At 41.6% G+C, this 22,402-nt stretch overlaps 1 protein-coding gene across 7 annotated transcripts in view; it reads right to left on the bottom strand.

The window, feature by feature from the left end:
* Window positions 1–2,308: 2,308 nt before the first annotated feature.
* The window catches only part of gab1 (GRB2-associated binding protein 1), a 49,603-nt gene continuing 29,509 nt past the window's right edge, over window positions 2,309–22,402 (bottom strand). For 5 of the 7 annotated variants that reach the window (XM_053417863.1, XM_053417868.1, XM_053417867.1 and 2 more), the window contains 11 exons: window positions 19,207–19,335; window positions 18,766–18,931; window positions 16,023–16,233; window positions 14,107–14,792; window positions 12,171–12,265; window positions 11,376–11,676; window positions 8,667–8,759; window positions 7,053–7,146; window positions 6,242–6,365; window positions 4,207–4,335; window positions 2,309–4,095 (listed from right to left, as the gene is read on the bottom strand). In XM_053417863.1, the coding sequence (XP_053273838.1) occupies window positions 3,937–4,095; window positions 4,207–4,335; window positions 6,242–6,365; window positions 7,053–7,146; window positions 8,667–8,759; window positions 11,376–11,676; window positions 12,171–12,265; window positions 14,107–14,792; window positions 16,023–16,233; window positions 18,766–18,931; window positions 19,207–19,335 (2,187 nt within the window). In that variant the 3' untranslated portion in view covers window positions 2,309–3,936. The remainder of the gene's footprint in view (window positions 4,096–4,206; window positions 4,336–6,241; window positions 6,366–7,052; window positions 7,147–8,666; window positions 8,760–11,375; window positions 11,677–12,170; window positions 12,266–14,106; window positions 14,793–16,022; window positions 16,234–18,765; window positions 18,932–19,206; window positions 19,336–22,402) is intronic. The other 2 variants (XM_053417864.1, XM_053417865.1) reach the window with 2 other exon arrangements.

Here is a 22,402-nt window from a genome sequence, read left to right as displayed (position 1 = left end):
ACCCTGAGACTCTCAAATGTAACTATATTTACAACCTTAAGCACATTATGTTTATAAATGAATGGTAAAAGTTTGGATTTTGCTCATTACAAATAGAGGAAATGTGAAGGCTGTGTGTTTTTATCCCCAAACAACCTTAAAGAAACTCTTTGAAGCATCCATTAGATAAGGTATATGATGCAAACTACTGAATTTGCTTAATAAACAGGCTGTGCTGGAAACAGCCAGATTTGGACATCTGAGTTTTGAATTACAATTCAATGGCCCTGTTGGCCCACAGAGTATTTTAGTAACTTAAAAGAAAAAGAATACAGGAGCCTCTCAGCAGCTTAAGTTCGCAGTAAGGAAATTGTAAATGTTTTTGAGGCTTCTGCAGATGAAAAGAGGCTCAAGAGGATTTCAGGAGAAGTGACTGCACTGGAGGCTAAAGAGAGTCAGACACTTCTTCAAACAACAACTCCATCTAGTGGTCAATGCAGGCAAAAAGAAAAATAGTGCACTTGTGACATTTTGGCTTTGTGAAGTGATTCTAAATTGCGGTTCTGGCCTCTGACCTCACAAGAGAGGAGCCTTGGGTTTGGGGCTAGACTTCATAACATATCAATGCTGCAAAAAGCTCTATGGGGAACAAAGACCAGGAATAGGGAGTTCAACTAAACTGAATTATCCTTTAAAGCAGAATGAATAAACCACAAGGCGGATGACTCGTTGGACCCCTAAAGTAAAATAGGTTTTGCACTGACACTCTGCCACTTTTCTAAATCTGCATCTAACTTTTCACAAACAACTTTACAAAAGTTATTCATTGAGATCAAGATTAGGGACAAGTTTCTAGCTTTCAACTGTATCCTGGTGTCATCTAACTGCAAAATGATTGAAAACAGCAAATGCAAAAGAGTGGGCAAACCTGGAAAGATGACACATTTTTATTTTTGTGGTGAAAATGTCCAAATACAGCAAACATTCATTCAAATTATTATAAAAAAATATTTTTGCTATATATGTATGTTGCTTGAAAACTCAAAAAACTCAAAAACCAACAACCTGTATTTTGAAGCACAACAATTGTAGCATATGTGCCAAGGAAGAGTATTGGAGGCTTATGAAGAATGTACAACGCATTGCTCGTCATAAATTGTAAGTTAAACGGTCATTTTATCTAATTAGCATAATCTTTGAGTGAATATTTCTTTCCAAACTACTAATGGCTTATTAACTGAATTCCCATGCCTTCATTAGCGTCAGACGCAGCTTTAAGTCAGTAGTTAGCATCGTTTGGAAAATGTCAGTTGACCTGAACCCACAAACCTGAGAAACAAGGCTGTAGTTTGTTTCCTTCTCTGTGTACTAGCTCACTGGCTAACTGATGCTAGCCATCGCAAAGATAGAGGCTAATCTCTTTTACACTAACTTTAACAGAAGTGTATGGTGTTAGCAAGAAACTCACCTCCGTTCTGGAGACACTTCAAGATTCTCCCTTGAGTCTCTTCACAGGTGAAACACAAACCAAGGCCTGACATTTCAATGGCTGCTCCCCACTTCGCCCCCATGGAGGGTTGTTGGGTGACGGCTCTTCAAACCAAGATGGCGGACGGAAGTGACAGTGATCAAGGTAATTGGACAGCCTGAGTCATGCTGCCTTCCAGAGAACTCAGAAGATTGAATTTCCAGACCTCCTTAAGTGAAAAAGTTCTGTGGGCTTTATAGTTGATTAAGTTGTTATTGTACTGGTCTTTCAGGCTGTCATTATCCATTTAAGAGGTCAAATATGTCAGTTAAACACTTAAAAAAGCAGCTTTGTCATCATTATGTGGTATGTAATCCGAAGAGGGAAAATGCACATAGACATGCTGTTGGACAATGGCTCCTTTCAGTTCAGTTGTCATACGTAATATGTACCAACTGCCATGACCCTGAAACAATTTAATTTAATTTACCTGCCATTCACTTTATGACTTACACCTGTTTCCATGTCTAAATGTCTGTGTGTAAAAGAGGCTCATTTTTCATCCTCATGTGGTGAGATGATTAGACAACATTTCCAGGTGATAGATGATCAAAATGTCCACATAAGTTTCCTCACAAACTAGTTATGAGTCAATTGTCCATTAAATTGGAAAATAAAATGTGTGCAAGTGTGTATATTTGTGTATCTACGTGTGGGTGTAATGTTATCACCACTTTTCCAAATCCGATTTGAATGAAGACAGACAGATTTAAACAAGCTTAATGGCGGATTGACCTCCTATCATTATTCTTCATCATTTTCCAATCACCATGGAATCATATTGAAAACACAACACAAGCGTAAGAGGTTTGATTTTATTTAGTCAACTTTTAAAATTTACATTCTCTGTTGAGATTCATTAAAAAAGATAAAGCGTCATCAGCTTTGCAGTCTGAGTCACAAAGAGACTGCAGTAAGGAAAGAGTGAAGTAGAATGAAGACGACTTAGTAGGCACATTTTTCAAATGATATATGTTAATCTAACCGATGGCAAATATGTACAGCAATGATTTTATCTTGTGGCAGCACATGCACGGGACTGAGAGTTCACAGGTTAGTAAAGCACAGATCTACGCAGACAAAGACTTTTTCACCGTCTATGAAAGATGTATCAAGTTGATGAGGCAGTCGGATTTCCCAACACTGTAAGCCTGTTCAATTTTAGGATTAAATTAATCCTAAGAGGAGAGAGAAGTGAGGAATATCAATGAACTTGTGAAACTAATTGACCGGCGTTCGTCAAACTAAGCATTTTAACGGACTATAGCAAATTTTCCTCCATATGAATCAACAATACTGAGCTAAAAGTGGACATGACATCCACCTGATGAAATAAATTGAGAAATAAATTAGAAGTGGATAGTTGTATTAGTTTGCATTTATGAGGAGTACCTGATATTTTTTCTCTGTAGCCTAAGTTTGATACCTTTGCATAACTTATAGAAAACCTGTCACGTTCCAAAAACTCACAGTAATTCATTCATTAATCACAAGTCCTGATACCACCGTAGAAAGGCACAGGATTCTACCCTGCAGAATCCACATACGTTCGAGCCAAACACACTGGATATTCCATACAAATAAAAGGACACTTTTCCTGTTTATATACATAACACTTTTGTACAGTCTTTGCACTTCCATTTTAACAGATTGAAGCATCTCCACTCACAAAGTAAATGGACATCTAAATCACGTTCAGTGGATTAAACCTTGAGTGAATCCAAAGCTTCACTTGAGCACTTGGTTACATGTAAAATGAACAAGTTCAACTGCCTTTGCATTAAAAAAGAAAGAAGGAAAAAACTTAGGGATCTGCTTTGAAGTTGCCTCAGACAGTGTCTGCTAAAAAGGGAATAAAACTGAGCTGTGGATGGCGCCCAGGGAAACTTCACCCCGCTCCAACCGGATCAACTGAAAGTTAAACGCCGCTAACCAGTGTTGCATTGTGTTATGATCATGTTATTAAGTGATTTCTTTTACACCTCAAAACAACAACAAACAGCATTATAATTTAAGGAAATGTTAACTCTGGTTCAGCGCATCCGGCTGTTGAAAGGTGAACAAAACAAAAGAAAAAGGAATCCAATCTAGGAGGCAGTGAATGTTCAAAGTTCATGAGTCTACTTAAGTCAAACCCGGAGGACAAGTCCAGTCGTTCCACCTGCTCTCACACTGCACACAGCTTATTTCTGGCGCGCACGTCTTCCTACAACTGTACACACAGTGCTGTTTTGGGCCTGACAGCAATGTAAACTAAAAGACAGTTGAGTGGCTATGAAGCTCCACTGGCCCCCGACACACAAAGGATCCTGTTGAGGTGGAACGTGACGGCTGGACCGGCCCAAAGCACAAACCAGGGCCAACACGAGGGGGAAATGGCCCGGTGGTTTGTGGGTTTGAAGGGTGGCTTGGTGGTTAAGGCGACAGGGTCACTTGGTTCCTTTGGAAAGGGTGTCTGTCTCTGCTAAATGGCGGCCATCGTTCCAGGCCTCCCGGGTGCTCTTAAGGGCTTGTGTTCGTTGCTGGTCCACAACCACATAGTCAACACGCTCATCTGATGCTGCCATACCAGTTCCATTGCTTTTCATCTGAACACGGAAAACCAATAAGTGCGTAAATGTCAGAGTTGAGAATCCTTCCAACTTTTTACTCTAATCGTGATTAACCTTGATTAATTGTGGCTCAAGGTGCATTCTTACCTTTCTAGGTGGGGTGGACTTGCCGGGGTCAAGATCCAAATCCAGGTACTCCACCTGTTTGTCTCCTTTTGGCTTCACCATGGGGCTGCTACCACCATCCGCGGTCATGGGCGCAACAAGCTTCACGTTCTACAGAAGCCAGAAAAGGATGTTTTTATTTATAGAAGGGTAAAAGAGAGTGCATAATCAAATAAAGTCCTGTGTTGTCACAATAACCAAAATATCCTTGAAAGCGGATATTTGAATTAGGGTAAAGTTGGAATTTAGCTCCATCTTCAGAGGGTTTACACTCAGTTACAGATGGTTTTTGGATTTGAAGACTTCCAGAATGACAGAGAGAGGAACAAAAGATTAAGTTAACTACACACTCCTCAACAAAGTCACTGTCCATGTATGTAACTGTGGAGGTATTTAGATGAAGTTGATAATTTATTCATATTAATAACGTATTTGTTTACTTATTCTCACGAAGATGGTTAAATGTCGAACAAGCACAGGTCACTGATGGATTCAATGTCTCTCAAAGCCAAGTGAAACAAATGGTCTTTTTTCTATCCGTTTTTTTAAGATTTACTTTTGCATTATTTAAAGTGAGGTTATATTTTAGAGCTGAATGATTGTTATTTGGATATTTTACGGAACTCTCCATATTTTTACAGTATAATAAAGTAGTGTTACAGTGATTGTTTATATTTCCTTTTTTATGGTTTTATATCTTCACGTCAAATTTAATAAGGATAAAAACATTTAGTAGAAAAAGTCAAAACTCTAGTATTGTGACAACACACTTGACAACAACAATGAAAATATTTGACCTATAGACAGTGTTAATTTTAAACTACAAGTGGTGTGGAGTTATTCGAGCTAGGATAATGACAGAACTAGAATATACTAAATTTAAGGTAAGTGATGGTATATGACGGCTGAAACCACTGCAAAACTATTCAAGCCACAGTCTGTAGCTGCTGTTGGGGGCTGAAATAAATGAAGCAAAGTCTGTTCCTTCGACTTCCTCGTCTACTAACACCTAAAAACTGTTGACCTCACGCGTTCTGACAGGGCAGGCCATGCATGTCTAACCTGGCAACCCTGCTCACCTCCTCTATGGTGTCAAGTTCCTCCACCTCCCTCTTTACAGGGGTGATGGGGACAGTGCAGTAGAAGGACTCCTCTCTACACACAGTAAGAAGGAAGTAGCCGCAAGGGGGGAAGAAACAAAAGAGAACAGAGGATGGTCAAGAACAAAATGCAGGAAAAAAAGAAAATAGATGAAGCCGGGGCCTGATGAGGTCAGAGAAATGAGGAACAAGGGAGAAAGAAATGAGCGTGAGTGAAGAAAGAAAAGGAAATTAGCAGAACATATTCAAGCAAATGTAGGGGGAAAATGTCAAATTGTTAGAGCAAGAAAAATAGGAAAACTCTACATCTAATACCCAAACTGTAAGAGAAATACTCCCCTGTTGACAGCAACGCCATCACATCAGTGTAAACTAAGGTGTTATTCTTTAGAATTAAAAATGGTATAGTCGTCAACTCCTGGATGACGACAAAACAGTTTCAACATGATTCCATTTTACCCACCCCCCCCAAATAACAAAACAGGGTCTTTTGACTTACAGTAAGGGTACGGATTTAACCAAAAGAAACATTCTTTAAAAAAAACCTGAAAAGCAAAGGAATATAAAATAAGAGGATAAGGAAAACTGAGCAGCAGGAGAAGAAGAAGAAGCTGCAAAGAAAGAGTTAAATTGTCGAGGAGTCCGTCTGCAGCGACCAGAACTTACTCCAGGGAGAGGAGCAAGGACTGGAGATTAACATGTCCAACCCTGAGAACATTTATCTACCTCCTACCAAATCTTAAATATATTTGTGGCGCATCTGTATATTTGATATAATTACCTGATATCACAATAAAAAGCAAATGAGACATTCACAATATCACAACAATTTCTGTAGCCTTTTCTGTGATTGGAGAAGTAAAGAAAAACGTAATCATGCAACTTCTTATATCAGAGGATAGTTATGTGTTACATACTGGTTCGTCTGTGGACATATTAGGGACCATGGCTACATAATTCTCTTCACACTCCTCGGAGTCAGTGCTGGAGGCCGTGCTATGCACTGACGGGGGTCTCGCTGGCATTGGAAACCTAGAGAGACTGAGCAGCATTCACAATGTTTACACACCGACTTCCAGGCATATGCAGTCTCTTGTGAGTAGAAAACATAATACAAGACATAACAGCCACAGCTATAAACCACTGCAGCCCAGAGAGTTCCTGCAGCACTAAGCACAGAAATAGACCTCATCCCTGATAAGACAACACACTGAAGTCAGTGTAATGTAGCCCTGAGGCAGATCCCAGGCCTGTTTGTAGGAACAGTGCTACTTAGGTCACAAAGTGGCTACAGTAATGCATGAAGGGTTAGTGCCTACTTCTTCAGTTATTTGTATCGACTGTAAAAAAAAAAGGCATGTTCACACCAAAAGACATGATCCTAAAGAAAATCTACAACTGAGTTTTATGCTGGTAACATAAGGAGCAGGTAGGACAACACACACATACACAGCTCCCATAAAAACATCACCGGCTTTAATCAGCAGGAGATGAACAGCAGCGATTTATTTTCATTGTCCCACATTTAATGTTTCTCTAAAAACTTTTTTCAACTTTTGAGAAGCTCAACACTCTTCCACAAGATGTTCCACAGCATCCCCATTGGATGTCAAACTAAAACACAGACGAGGCTCATGGGGAGGCAGAGAACAGTGTGAACATGCCCTTAGTAGTTAGAAAATTTGAAAATTTACGAAAAGCTGTGCACAAGAATGTCTCGATACTTACTCTCGAGCGAATGAGCGTGTGACAGGCGAGCGGATAGGCGTACAGGGCTCCTCCCACTCAGGCAGCGGTATGATCTCCAGTGGAGCGGGTTTTCCTGAATCAAGGTACACATACCAGTCATCCACTGCTAAAGACACATACTCCATGTACATGTGCAGAATATAACGGTAGAGTTAATAAACCTGTGTGTGCATTAGTGTTGTATATCATAGTTATTTCTAATGCAGATTAAAAACAAATGATCACATGATGACTTTACATGTAAACAGCACAAATGTAGCTCTTTATTTAACACGTTTATCTTAAATCTGAAAATGTGATGTACAAAATTACTAATTATACATAACCTCTTGTTGTAGTGCAACTCTTATTCTTATTGCTTCAAATAAATGAATAAACCCATAAATAAGATTAAAGAGAACACTCGCATTTTAATCCCTGCCAAAACTTCTGTTGCCCAAAGTCCCTGCTGTATGCAAACCAGCAGGAGAGTGGATTATATGTGTCTCTATAATTAGAGGATGTCAATGTTACATTTCTTCCTGAGGAGCTATCTGCTACTTTCCAGAGTCTATGTGAGTGTTTGTGTGGCCGTTTCATCTCAATGTGTGTTTTGAAAGCACAACATGCTAAACTGCAAACAAAAAAAAGACAAAACAAGAACTGTTTGGAAAGAGAAATGTTAGTAACTTATGGTCCTTGGATGAGGGGATATATAAATAAGGTATTACTAAAAGTTATGTTTTCAAGGTAAGTTGCAGCTGTTCATGAGCTCCATTACTGTGACAAGTGCAATCCAACATGCATGAAGTGAACACCATGGTACCCCTGCTTTTATTAGGGAGTTTTCACAGTCTGGTTTGATTTCTCCCTCTGGGGGATTGTGAATGAACCTCGATCCGACCCAGGTGTCAGGTGGACTATGGAAGGGTGAGCTTAAGTCGCTAAGTGTGGTTTACATTCTGGACTGTGAGGATGCTGCCTATATAGTAGTGGTAGCAGCTAACTGGAGAAAGAACCAGTTAGCTGCTCACTAACTGATTAGTTATACTGTTGTAAAGCAACAAACAATAAAGATGTATGATGCTTTTTGACGAGTCAAAAGACTAATTTGACTTATGATCCCAGGTCTTCAAACCGCTGTTGAGAAACAAAACAATCGGCTGAAGAAAAGATTCCTGGACTAAAAAGTTACGTGTAGTTTTGTGTGGAAAAGCAGCTTTTGACAAGCAACAAGGAATAAGCTAACTTATTATTTACATTTTACCGTCTTGCTACTGCTTAGAAACATATGGTCGATAGTTGGAGCCAATTTATGTGACAAGAGCAATCCAACTATGCTGTGAAAACTCCCAGAGAGTTGATTTAATATTTTCGAACCTCTGGAGAAATGTGCTCTTCACAGACAGTAAATATGAACATGTGTTGTAGCGGAGTCTGGTGTGCACACAGTTAATCTCTTACAGATTCAACAGGCCTGAGAGACAAGAGAAACCCCACAGAACACAATTTCACAACATGCAAAGAGTCGAGATGAGGTAGAGTTTGGACAGATCACATCAGAGAATGAAAAGTTTTCAGATACACAACGGCAGATCAGTGTGGGTTACCTACCCTTGCGTCGTCCCCTTGGGAATTCACCTACGGTTTGAGAGTCGGTTCGCTCTAAACCGACACCTTTTGCTCTTATTATTTTAGGACTCTGACCTGATTGGTGAAAGAAGACTTATTATACTTTCTTTTGGTGATCACAACAGTTTAAGCCTGCCTAAGAGCTGCTCTGCCATGCAAAGCAAAAGACGAGACTTCACCGACACCCTCGCGTTCACCCAATCACCTGTTTGTGCAGCACAGTTATCAAGAGGATGATTGTCATGACAACGGCAGACCCATAGTACCCAACATGCACCTCAGTCCATGCACCACGGCTTCCCACACAAAGACTGACATCACAGCTGTGCATGCACGATGAGCAGTGTATAAGCACTGGGAGAGTACACGTAGAAATCATGTCATGTTGAGAAGAGCAAAAACAAATCTTCAGAACAGAGAAACTCACTGAGGAGGCACGTGGCTTCACATGAACACACGGATCAGAACGAGATGTGCCACAATCTCACACTGAGAGAGTTCATTTATCACAAACGGTGTTAATGAAATAAAACGAAAGCTGTCGACGAGCCGCTGAGTGGCCTTGACCACAGATGTCAAAGCCTTCACAACACATGGCCGAGATGAGCAGAGAAAGAAGTGCACAAAGGATGAATACAGTTGATAGTGGGTGGAATTAGAACAGAGTACGGATGAGTTGTGCATGGCTCATGGTGAATAAAGAAATTATCCAGGAATAAATGTGAAAAGCATGTGATCGTTGACTTATTTCTAAAAGACTCATTAATACTCTCTGCTTTAAACCTAACATTCCAGGTGTAAATGCTTCTGAAAAGTGGCGTTTCTCATTGATAGTTATATCCCTTCAGTTTTAGTCTGATTATCATATTCACAACATTCAGTGAGGTCAACTATTAAGATTTCTGTTCATATTCTGAATTCGTTACAGACATTGGTCAATGTGTCATTTCAAATTTCTAATTTAGCTGCAATCAGATTCAAGTATCTTAAATCCAAAATCCAAGCTCCCGTGTGAACAACATTTTGTACCAAGAGCAACGGTACTTAGAGCTGAATCTACACCTATAAAAATATATCACTTTTATATATATAATATGATAAAATAAATAACAGGTCAGGGGACGCCAGCTGAGTAGGTGGTCCTTCATCTGCGGCCCAGGACACATTTGTTTTCACATAGTGGTAAGTGTGTGGTCACGTGTCCCAGACCACCTCTGAATGTAGTTTTAGTAATCGGATGTCAGGATGCATTTGTGCGTATTCACACCTGTACTTACAGCTGAGCACAGATTCTGAGGCTTCTCCTAAAACAAGTCTGTCAAATAAGATGCTGTGGTGAATAGTGTTAAATGTGAATTTATAGTTATCTTAGAAAAGTCAAACACAATAAAAATATGAGGGAAAAGACGAAGTGAGAAATGGTGAGAAAAGCTAAAAACTGAAACTACAAATATAAATACTGGCAATATTTGTTTTTTATTTGTCATACTTTGTTTGATGGAAAACAAATGTCTATTCAACATCTAGTGGATCAAGACCTGTAGTTGTAAATCTGAAATACAGGGACTTATAGTATTCAGGGGCTGATCAGACATGACATTGCTCAACCTGAGTTTATGTAGTAACAGTGCACATACCACAAAGTATTCAACATATAGAATTCAAGGGTTATAAATATTCTATTGTGGTGTAATCGCACGTTTTCTAGACTGTGAGGGTACATGAAGGTTTTATAAGTACTGAAGATTCCTAGTTATGTCTCTTTAAATGAAACATGAGCAATTCCCTTGGACTGGTTGACGATTTGGACTAATAAAAATCTTTTTATAAATCTTTAAGACAGGATAGTCCAGAGATGATGCGTGCCAAATTTGGAGTTCGCTGAGAAAAAGCCACTGAGGAAAACGGTACGTCGTGCATGGGAGGATTCCCCCAGTGAGAAATTTAAAACTCCATAAAATGTCCCATTTTCCTCAGAGACAAAAACAGCCCCAAATAAGGGCATAAGGTTTTGCCTATATGGGACGACTCTGTGTCTCCTTGTCATTCCTCAGCTCTTTCTCTTACTGCCCATTACTCAGCCTTTCAATCTGCCCAGATTGTAATTCCCCTTTGCTATTAGGTCTCTCATCAAAGAGCTCCATTCAGATGGCGGGAACAAAGGGGATGGAGGTGACCACTCCGGGCTTCAGTCACTCCATGGCACAGGGGCCGGCCCCCTCCAAAATGGTCGACAGGGCCTCTTGAGCTCGTGACAAAAGTGCTTTTGACAAGGGGTGAACTGTGTTAGATATAAAAAGATGTAGCGGGCAGCAAACTTATTCATCGAGAGGTGAAAGGCGGCGGTCGAGGAATGACCCAGAGGAGGATGGTGGTATTTAAAACGCCAGACGAGCCGAGGGAGACAACATGAGAGAGAATCCTTTCCCAATGAATGATGATAAAGAAAGAGATTGCTTTGAGAATGGTGAGAAACGCTGGCTTTATGACCATGAGCCAGCAGTATGACAAAAGCAGCTGAGTGTAGAAAGAGCATGTAGTTGCATTAGTGAACACTGAGCGGAGTGAAACAAGTTAAGAGCAGGAACAGACGTCAGCGCACTTTAAACCCACAGAATATTTACAGACCAAGTCACAGCTACACATGCACACACACACACACACACACCTACACACCTACTATCCTCTCACCTTTGCGATCAGGTTTGAGATTTCGGTCCACAGGTGGGGGCTGGCACTCGCTGAGTATCGGCCTGCGAGGGGGGGTCTTGGGACTCAAGCGGAATCCCATGTGTGCGGGCGGGGGCACCTGCTTTCCCAGAGAGGAGAACTCCATGGTGCTCGGAGTCATGGGCACGTAGTTGGGTTCGTGCGTTGGCTCTGACAAACTTCCCGAGTGATGATGTGACGGCGAGTTGGCACTCATGGGTACGTAGTTCTGGTCGACCTCTTCTGTGGACTGGCTGCCCACTGGCATCATGCCTTTGTTTTTCTGAGGGGGACAAAGCAAAAACACGCGATCATGGACAAAATAAGACACAGCGTTCAAATTTCAAAGGCTGTATTGTAGTGTGGCTGGGCCAAAACAGAGACAGTTTAGAAACAAGCTCAAAAAAGGCTTAGCGGAATTCTGCTGATCATACAGGATCCACAGATTCCAACAAGTGAACTGAAACAATCACCAGAGTAGCTGATTGAACTCAGGTTTTAAGTTTTCTTTAGTCTGTCGATATCAAGCAGCAGGACAAAAGTATAAAACTTCAGTATTCAGTATAAAAACTGGATCTGGTCCATCATTCTGGATGTTTCTACAATCAACTATGAATTTAAGGAGCAAGGAGAAAAAATGCAGCCGTTGAAATTAATATAGGGTATTGCCAAAAAAGGTATTGCCGTGCACGACCCAGGAAAGGTTCCCGTTTAAGGTGTCAGCCACCTTGTTAGAAGCAGAGCACAGATCAACAGGATTAGGAGCTAATCACTTACGAAGTAGCTGTTGAAACTTTCATTGAAATCAAACGAGCAGCTTTTTTCAGAAGGGAATGATCGAGGAATGTCGTAGCAGTCCTGGGATCCAAAATCTGCAAGGAAACACATCATATTACCACATATGCACATTGTTGCAATATACTGGGAGATAATGGGAAAAACAGTGGACATGATAGTTTTCATTATTTCATCATAGGTTGTATTTTAGTGGCACAGAGCGAAGGGCTCTAATGTCGGGTACATTACTGTGTTTTTGGAACTCTCATTATACGCTGATGCAGTCACTAATGCATTTCACTTACAGCCTCAAGAACCACAACAGAGCTGGAAAGAGCATGTGTACGGCAAGTCAAAGTGTCGGCTGAGGAAGACTGAGTGGGTGAAACCATGACGGGGAATAATTACTGAGACATGTCCTCTTCCAAACAACAACAAATCCACACAAATATGTATCAAATGGATCAGATGAAATGAAGTGAACCTACGCTTCACAGTGAATTTTCATCTTGGTTCCTCTAATACCTCTGGACACCCTGGTCATCAACATGCAGAGTGGAGATCAGTCCTTCCACCCAGTCTCATGTTCAGAGGGATAGTCACGTCAGCCTTAACCCCATTCAGCGTGAAATCATACGACTCAGCATCAGGCGAAGCTTAGATATTCACTATGTGTGCAATGGTTGCTAGTTTAAGAGCTTTTATAAGTGTTGAGCACAGGTAAGACTGAGACCTGAGTTTCACCAGAGACTCGCAATCATCTTGCCACAAATTTTTCTGTAATGACATTTGTCACCACAAGAGGGACGGCTAATGGGGGAACATACTATTTTATGTATGTATTATGCATTGATTTTAAGATATGTGCTATTTAGGGTTAACTATTACTTTGTAATTTTAAACAACTGCTGTGATATAATTAATCCATCTTCAATCTAGACCTTCTCAAGTTTGGATATGACCGATATTCAAACTCCTGTCCTGCACCCCTTTAACACAGCCTGCCCTTTAACACAGCCTGCACTTTAACACAGCCTGGTCAGGGTGGCAATGTTGTCGACTCGTAATCCTGTATAAAAAGTGCAAAAACAGAACGGAGGTACAGTGTTCCACCTTTAAGCTGACAGGGAAGGAGGTCACAGAACATCTGCATAAACAAGCCGCCTTAGAGGGACACAACCGATGCTGTTGTGCTACACATTATGCCCCTGATTCCAGAACATGGCTTGTTGGGCATGTGTTCTAAAAAGAAAAATGCCAGTTTGTATGGTTAAGTGTGAAAAAGCAAATGTGGCATCGCAAGCCTCCTTCTTAAGAAGAATAGAAGAAAGGAAAAACATAGTGGAGGTGATGATGCTGGAGAGATATCGCTGTTATTCAATATCAACTTGTGAACATGTCTCACCATAAAAGTACTACTGATAAACCACCTACTGCTACTAAAGCTATCTGTGGCAAGTGAAGACTTTTGAAGATAACCCATCTTGCTTGCTTTTAAATGTTAAATCTGAGTATTGTGTACTTATGACCAGAAGTGCTGCACAAACCATCGTCAAGTTCCTTTATCATCGAGACCCTGAAGGCACCTGCTAAAAACTGTTAAGATCCGATAAGCTTATGACAATTTGTATAGATTGTGAACAAAACAGAAGAGCAAAGGTGAAAACCAGGATTGCGGTTGGAAGAAAACCAGTTCCGGTGATCTCTTATCATCCATCAAAAGAAAGTGAAAAGGGTCAACGCCAACTGGTGAGCTCTGCAAAAGCCTAAAACGTCAGTTTATAGTGTTGAAGAAAAATATCCCTGCACAAATAAGGTCAAGACTTAAGAGAGGAAAGCGGTGTGATTGTATATTGGAGGATAATCAAGCATATTTTCTGTTTTCCAAAACAAATGAAATTTATACTCCCAAAAAAAAAACTCTTCTGACACCAACCTTTGCGGAGGCGTGAACTGTCCACGGTGCCAATAGTGTTGCTGCGTAAGGTCTTATTCCCAGCGCTAGTAGGCACACAGTAGTTCCCATCAGTCTCTGAGGCTGAGCGGGGCACACAGTAGGTGTCCGTGGGTGAGCGCTCAGCAGGGGGTGGTGGGGGTCCTGAGACGGAACTGAGCGAAGGCTTGGGTGGTCTTGGAGGGGGGACTACATCTCCCCCGCCCTCTGAGCCTCCAACACTTGTTGACGACGACAACGTGCGGGGCACCTGGTAGGTACAGTTTGCACCAGGTGTGGGTGGAATATCATAACTAATGGAAAGGTTGCGCAGCTGCGACTCCATCGAGGGCTTCCTCGAAGGTGTGTTGAAAACGTAAAGCTCAGAGGCATCCCCGCCGTCCGGGTGGGCTGGAGGCGAGGAGGCTGACTTGGGGAGCAGAACGGTGTCTTGCGAGTAGCTGCGAGGGAGGTGGTAAAGGCCGGCGTCGGTCGAGAGCGAGGCACCACGCGATGGGGGAGAGTCATAGATGGGAGAGTTGGAGGCGGGGGCCGGGTGCTGGGGAAAGAAGCCGTTGTGCGAGGTGTGTTTAGATGAGGAGCTGGAGGACGTGGGGGTGCGGTGCGAGGGGAGGTTGTCATTCAGGTCTGTCTCTGAAGAGGTAGACTTGGAACACTCAGCATGGGCTCTGAAAGAAAACACAGAGACGAGAGAATCAAATATCCACAAGAAACACAATGATTTAGGCTAAATCCATACAACTGCTTTTCAAACTAAAACCATCTCTGTCTGTTTTAGCTCTGTATCCGTTTGAATCCCTGTTCATACTAACACGCCTGTAAACGCTTATCATGTCAGCAGTCACATAAACTGGGCATGCACATGTGTTTGCCAGTGTACGAGGGAATTGTCCAAACTATTAGCTCGTCTCCTACGCATGCAAGGAGTAAAATGCAGAATTTAAAACCACAACAACTGTTAGCAAAGACGACAGGGTCAGCAACATTAATTATCCATGTTGCAGTTTGTTTTCTTCCAGTAAAGAGCTATGTGATAAGAACCTGACAGATAAGCAAAGGCTACGTTGTGACCAAAATTACCCAGTCACTCAGTGGCTGTGGATGTCTACGTCATACATCTCTGTTTCAGACTAATACAGAGCGACAGGAGTAGTGTGGATGCCAGATGCATCCAAAGCAGAGTTAATGCACTTTACAATGAAGACGTAGAGAAGTTCAGATATTCAAACAGTCATGGTCAAACTTCTTTGCAAGCCATCATTAATCTTCTAAACGGACATTCAGACATTTCTTATCACTGATCTTTGGCATTTCTTCACAAACAAGCAACACTTTTTCGGTAAAGTGGACGAGTCATTTGCAGTTAGGTCATTTCTGGACATGCAGGCAGTGGCAGAATCAATACAAGGATACTGTAAGTAATGTAAAAGCTAATCAGTTTTGATATGGAAAGTAGTAGCTAAAGATTGAAACCCCTCTCATCAAATGATCACTAATAATCATCTGCTAAATCCATGTAAGTCAATAGTAGAGCGTATGAAGTGTTCTTTTTATATAAACACATGTAGCACAGCACACAAGCAGGCAGTTCCAGCTGGACGGCTGGCCACTCACAGACTAGCCTGTGGAGGAAGAGTCTTGCTCTCACAATCCTCCAGGAGCAAATACTCCTGGTCTCCCTCCAATGGAGAGTGAAGCAGCACTGAGCTACACACACCACACAGCAGAGACAAGGACAAGAGGGGCAGTACAGATGAAACGCACAACGAGAACAAATGGGCTGAAAAAATGTACAGAGAGAAGCTTATATCACAGAAGAGCATTGCAGCAAAATTAATGTGGAGAGTTTTCCATATAATACGCATTTTGTAGAGTTATATACAGAAAGACAGACTCACCTGTTGGGTTCGGGCTTTTTACTCTCACAGTTGACGAGCCACAGATAATCCTGAGGCTCCTCTGAACTGGACTGAGAGTCCAGGTGCCGCACACTGACCGGCTGGTAAGGAGGCGGCACGCTGGTCAGTACTCCGGAACCCAGTACTGGATGTGGGGGCGTGTCCACTACCAGGCCTCCGATGGCTGACTGGTGAGCAGCTTTGGCAGCTTCTTGGGAAGAGAAACAAGAAGGCACAGGATTAGCTCACACTCAATTGACCGTTTAGTGATTTCTTCTTCTGAATATCGGGAATGGGAGTGTGAAGTGCGATTTGGCAAAAAAAAAATGATTGAGGTCATAAATTATAGTCCATTAACTGAATTGATCATAAATAATGAGACAATATTAGAATTTGTCAGACTGCGCTCAGCACACATCAGTGAATGACTGATCAGGATTATACACACTCCACACACTGTGTTGATTTAATAAATCAGGGCAACACAAAGCCAGAGGACTAATTTTGCTGGAACCTTCTTCTTTTTTAGACTTCTTAGATTTACTACCTTTCTGTTGATCTTAATCTAATTGTGGTGTAAGGTTATGAGCACATCCCATTTTTTTTTTTTTATTCTACTATTCCAATGTGTGGTGACATACGACTCCTGAACCTTGAGTTCAAACAAGTAGGGTTCTGCTACTTCTATTTACCCAAGGCCACAGGGACAGTGCAGTTGATATTAAAGAAGGAAAGTAAACAAAAAAAACAAACAAGCTAACAAAATGGTGAAAACACTGAGAGTAAACCCAGACCCACGCTGTTTCCTAGCAACCCGATGCCTGCAGTCAGGGGCAGCCTTTCTGATTGACACTACATCAACTCTACATCGCTGTAATGTCCAAAATTGGGTTGCTGGTGTGTGTAGTTACACACTGATGAAGCAGCTACTTGACAGATCTCAGATTTCTCTCTGGAACAACTCCCTGTATTCTGTTTATTTAATTCAACCCCTCAATCAAAGCAGTGAGTCTGCAGCGATAACACAGGGTTTCCCATTTCAGCTGATCCATGAAGCCACAACCACCTCTAACCTCACTGAGGCAGATTTCCTGAGAGAAATAAAACCCCTTTTAACAGTCTGGCTTGAGGCGAATGTTCTGATGTATGGGTGAAAATATTCCCTAAACAACACTTTCACCTGGCAAACTGAGTTTACACAAAAACAACATCATGATGAAGTATTTTCATCATTCTTTGCACTCAAAACTTCTATTAGTTAACAGTCTGAATACTGCGTTTGCCTTCGAAACCCACACACTCTCAGACAGCGTTTCCTCAAGGTCTCTGCTTTGTCACACCAGATATCAGAGTCCTTTCCAAACCCTTCTGCTGCTGCTGCTCGGGCCAACTGTTGCACTGCAGTCAGAGCAAAGATGGCCGGTGCGTAAGCCGAGTGAAATATCTTTCTCCCTTTTCACAGTTCTCCTCCCACTCTTTAACTGTTGTGCTTTTATCCAGCACAAGGTCCTGTATTTCTCTTCTCTTCAGTCAATATCTCTGTCTCTACATGCATCATTTGCTGCTCTCTCCTCTGTTATCGTCTTCCCTTTTCCCTCCATTTATTGGCTAAAAGGTTAAAAGCTGATTCATACAGGAAAAAGGGGAAATCCCCTCTGCTGATACGCACATTTATATATACCTCCTACACTCTCTCTGAGCCTTCAAATCCAAGCCCACCTAATGTTCTTTCCTCTACTATCTGCAGTGTAGCGTGGCCACACACAACAGAAGAGTGGGAGCTGGGTCTCACATGCAGAGAAGTGTAAGTGGCCACGAGAGGGAAAGCCAAGGACATTCTTTTGTTAGAGGAACTGCGAGGAAGCCTATCTGCAGAGATGTTTGTCTTTAGACGTAGTTTCTCCTTGAATAATCATATTCTGTAGCAGAAGTACCACGAGTGTTACTATCAGTGTTGCCCTGCAACACGAGCTGCGTTTGTGAGGCGGAGGCATTGTCACAATACCGTGAGAGAACGACCTTCAAGCAGAATAATTGGTGTCTCATTTGCCAGGTTGAAAAAAGTACATTCTTCACCTAAAATAATATTGTGTCGTGATATGCCAGACGGTGAATTAGTGCAACTTCTAAGCCAATTGTTGTCACACTAAAATGCTTACACATTTAGATGACAAGAGGGAGAAAGAGGACCAGAACTGAGATGTAAATGGTGCAGCTGACATTTAGGCTCAAAGACGGAGAGGGAGGCGAGAGAAAAGAGGGAAAGAACGGAGGAGAGAGGCAGTGAGGCCTGCAGGCACACAGTTCTTTGATTATCCAGCACTAGGAACTGGAGTAACATGAGCTTCGACACAACACATGGATCAACACATGGACCATTACATTAGACCTTGGCTGAGAAATATGCTGAATAGTGGCCTTCTGGCACATTATGCTGCTTCATCTAACTCTTTCAAAGCGAAGGAAAGAAGATATTTGAGAGGCACAACAGTCAAAAGGGAGACCAGTCAAATGTACAGTGGTGAGCCAGCGAGCTAATATTGTTTTAGTTTCATCCTAACTAAATATCTAATCACTGCTCATGATGAGAATCGGGCGATTTAAAAACTACTAAATTATTTCTGCTTGTCTGTGAATTAAGTTTGGCATTTGAAACACTACACAAAGCTGTCACAGTGGCTAGATGCAAAAAAAAAAACATTCAACACTGATGTGCCTCCGACTTTCTAAAGCCGATTCTTACCGTCATCGGTTGGGTTAAAACCACAGATGTCGCAGATGCAGCAAACCCACTTATTCATCTCGTCTTCGGTGTCAGCCACCAGGTAGAAGACACGGTCGATGGTCTTGATGTCGAATATGAAGCTGTGCTCCAAGTCCTTCTTTTTGAACGACAGCCCAGCATCCACCTGAGGGGATCAACCGACAGGGGTTAGCTTCTATTTACAGCCAAACAACGAAAGCTCCCCGAGTGTAAAAGTTGCATCTCATAAAAACTAGGAGCAAGTTAAAAATACAGCATTAGTAGTGTGTAATCTTTGACCACCTGGCAGTTTTTTTTTTTTGAATTGTGTCTTTTATGTATAAACAAAAAAAGCCTGCTTCAACTGGACTTTCTTAAGAGTTATTAATTGTATATGTGGAGCTCGGCCCTTCACTTTGGAGGCTGGTTGCACACACATACCTGCTCGCACAAGTTGAGATCAATCACGCGGATGGGCTTCTTGGCATGGTCATTCTTGTAGTACTCCAACACGTCTGGGTCGCCTGTCAGACGGCCACTGCGAAGTACAAACCACCGCTTCTTCCATGCCTGCAGGGAGAGCACAGAAATAGGGGCAAAGGTCACATGGGTGTTCTCACAATGACTGCTCCATTCCCAACTGACCACAGGCTGGCCAAATGCTTTATTTTTCTAGTTTAGCCGATGTGTCCTAGCGTAGCTGGTTTCTGTGTGTGTGCATTCCCCACCAGCTGCACTGCCCGCGCTGAAGAATAATGGGGGCCAGAGGGGAAAGGCCTGCAACCAGAAATATGTGCCTGGGATAACCAGAACAAAAGCCACATAGTTTGGTTTAGCACCCAGAATGGAGTGAATAACAAAATCTATAAGGAGAAAGAGGCCATTGGGTCATTTCTGTTAAATGGGATTTGTTGCCAGTGAAAATAAGGCATGGCTGTTTAAAGTCAGGCATAGCAGACAGATAAAAGCGACATAAGCATATAAAATGTATGACTTCCACTCAGTGTACATAAATAAAGGACATTTTAGTAATAAAATCGTTAAGTGACAGTACATTAAAAGTATTAAAGAGAAAGACGAGACCACTCAATGCTCTTCTTATCTGGGATAATTTAATAAATCAGTAATGGATTACTGAGAGCACACTAACGAAACGTCACTAACGTCGCCCTGTCACTGTTTACTTAAAAAAATACTGCTTCAAAACCTGTTTATATATCATGCATGGTTGTCACATGGAGTTGCTGTTTCAACGATAAAAGGTCAGTGAGAGGGGAGAGGCCTTCAAAATAAATACAGAACAACACTGACACTGTACCCCTGCTTGTATTATTATGTTTGTAACTTTATTTTAGAGAACTTATCTAACACTGACTTATTCAAACACGGCTTAAGGAGGTCACAGAGTTTTGCATTTCCTCAATATATAAGCTCTCCACAAAATAAGAGCACGACTTGTCTGAGTGATCACAAGATGTTGTGGTGAGATAAGGATATTTATCCAAAAGTGTTTCACTTCCTCCTGTTGCCCAAGAAAGGGCAAATGTGTCAGGACACTTTGTACAAGTTTCGACAACCAAAGAGTGTCGCAGTAAAAAACACGAACAGCAAAATAAGAAGATCGGCCGAAGATCAGAAACTTTCCAAGTGCTGTTTGAAATGATAGATGAGACCCAGTGAACAAACAACCGCTTCAGAGATCAGATAGATCGGGCAGCATACCAACAGAGTGAGAGGAATGCAAACTAAAGCTCTGCTGTTGTTGTTTTGGGAATAGGGTTTGAACGTATTAACAATGCTGTGGGCCTGGAGATTCTTCTTCTTTTTTTTTTATCCCCTAGCTGTTTTTCAATCCACAGGGTGTCCTTTGTTAGTGGGCCAGGTCCCGGACCGAGACAGCGTGAAGAGCATCAGACCTTTTCCTCCAAAAACAGGATGAAGAAACAAGCAGCCCTGTAAGGCCCTGGATTTTAGACTGCACACACACAGACATACATACAATAACAACTACAAGAACAAAAGCACCAAAGTATTTGATAACACACAGAGTTTCCTACAAAAAGGATCAAAACATCAGTCACACCTCGAACTATGCACACACACATGCAGCACATGTTTCACACGGTGTGGCTCAAAAGGCCTGTATTATATAATCACTCCCACATGAGGCCAAATGAGCTGCTTAAATACCAAAGTTAACCGTAAAGGCTGAAGTGAATGAGCAGAGACTACACTGATGTATCTGTGCAGGCTGGATAAAGACAGTGGGTTTGGAGAGGAGAGGGGACCTCTCTCTCTCTCTCTCTCCTTCTCTCTCTGGCACATGACAAAGCAATCCTGGGTCAAGTTACCCTGTGGGGAACAGAAGGACCAAGAGCTTGGGTTACAGCAAGGCCAGGCCCGCCCAGGGTGAGTGTTGACAACTGTGTGTTGTGTACACTCAAGACAGAGGAAAGTGAGACCTGTTTAACAGAATGGCTCAATAGTCATGGAGTTGAACTCCTTTGGATATTCAGACAACAGGTCACTTAGAGTTAAAAGAAAATGAGTAACGCAACGTGTGAATGTCCAAAAAGAGAACCACAAAATGCTGATCGTGGCCAATGAATGTAATGTTGTGTTTTTGTCGAGTTTCATCAAGTCATCATGACCGAGCAGACCAAGGCAATATATGCACTAATCACAAACACATGTGGCTGTGAGCAGTGTCTGCAAAATCAAAAATTTAACAGCACTTCACAAAACTGATGCCCCGACACCGCTGTATGAATACTGTTTGAAAACACTGTATAATAATCACATTAATTATGCAAAAGGGAAGCAAACATCATGTATTATGCCTCCAAGAAACAATAAATATAGCAAATAGACAAAAGTCAAAATAACTATGGATGTACTGTATAAAAGATGCAAATTTACATTGAAACCTAAAAGATGTAAAAGAATACCACACAGGGTTCGAGAAGTAAACATATCTCTCACTTCATTTAACAAACACAAGAGAATTTGTTTGCCTGTGCAGGATCCAACAAGTCAATGAAAGGATCCAGACTATGCCATTATAAGTAGTAAATTATTCATTTAATGCATTTTGTTAAAATGTCAAGAGTAAAAGTGTTTGTTTATGCTGTATGCTAATATTATTGACATGACTTGACTTAACATGCATGGCCAAACATCTTGGTCACTGAACTACAAGCACAAGCAATGACCTTAGATCAGATAAGATGCTCGGTTCTGTTGGTTCTCAGCTTTCTGAATGCAATATCCAGCAGCAAAGTAGAGTGACTCTTAGATTATTATTGAATTATTCTATACACATCAGAAAATGCACCTTATAAGGAGGGCACGTTATGTGAACAGACAAGGTATACCGTATATATATATATATTTTTTAACAAACTTTAAATCTCTTTTTAAGCAGTGGTTTGCGATTCCACAAGAGATTCTGCACCTGCTGCCACATTAGCATGGTAACACTACTAGCTCGAGGATGACAAGCTGTGTAGTAGCTAGAACATCTCTCCACCATCTGTGAGCAGTCACATTCACACAGGTTTCCTAGTGCACATTTGTACAAATTTGCTGTTTTCTGCCACTGATTTGTTCCCAACACTCAGCACCAGACACGTGCATA

Source organism: Pleuronectes platessa, chromosome 3 (assembly GCF_947347685.1).
Source record: "Pleuronectes platessa chromosome 3, fPlePla1.1, whole genome shotgun sequence".
NCBI lineage: Eukaryota > Metazoa > Chordata > Actinopteri > Pleuronectiformes > Pleuronectidae > Pleuronectes > Pleuronectes platessa.
This window is presented reverse-complemented; position numbering and strand designations above follow the sequence as displayed.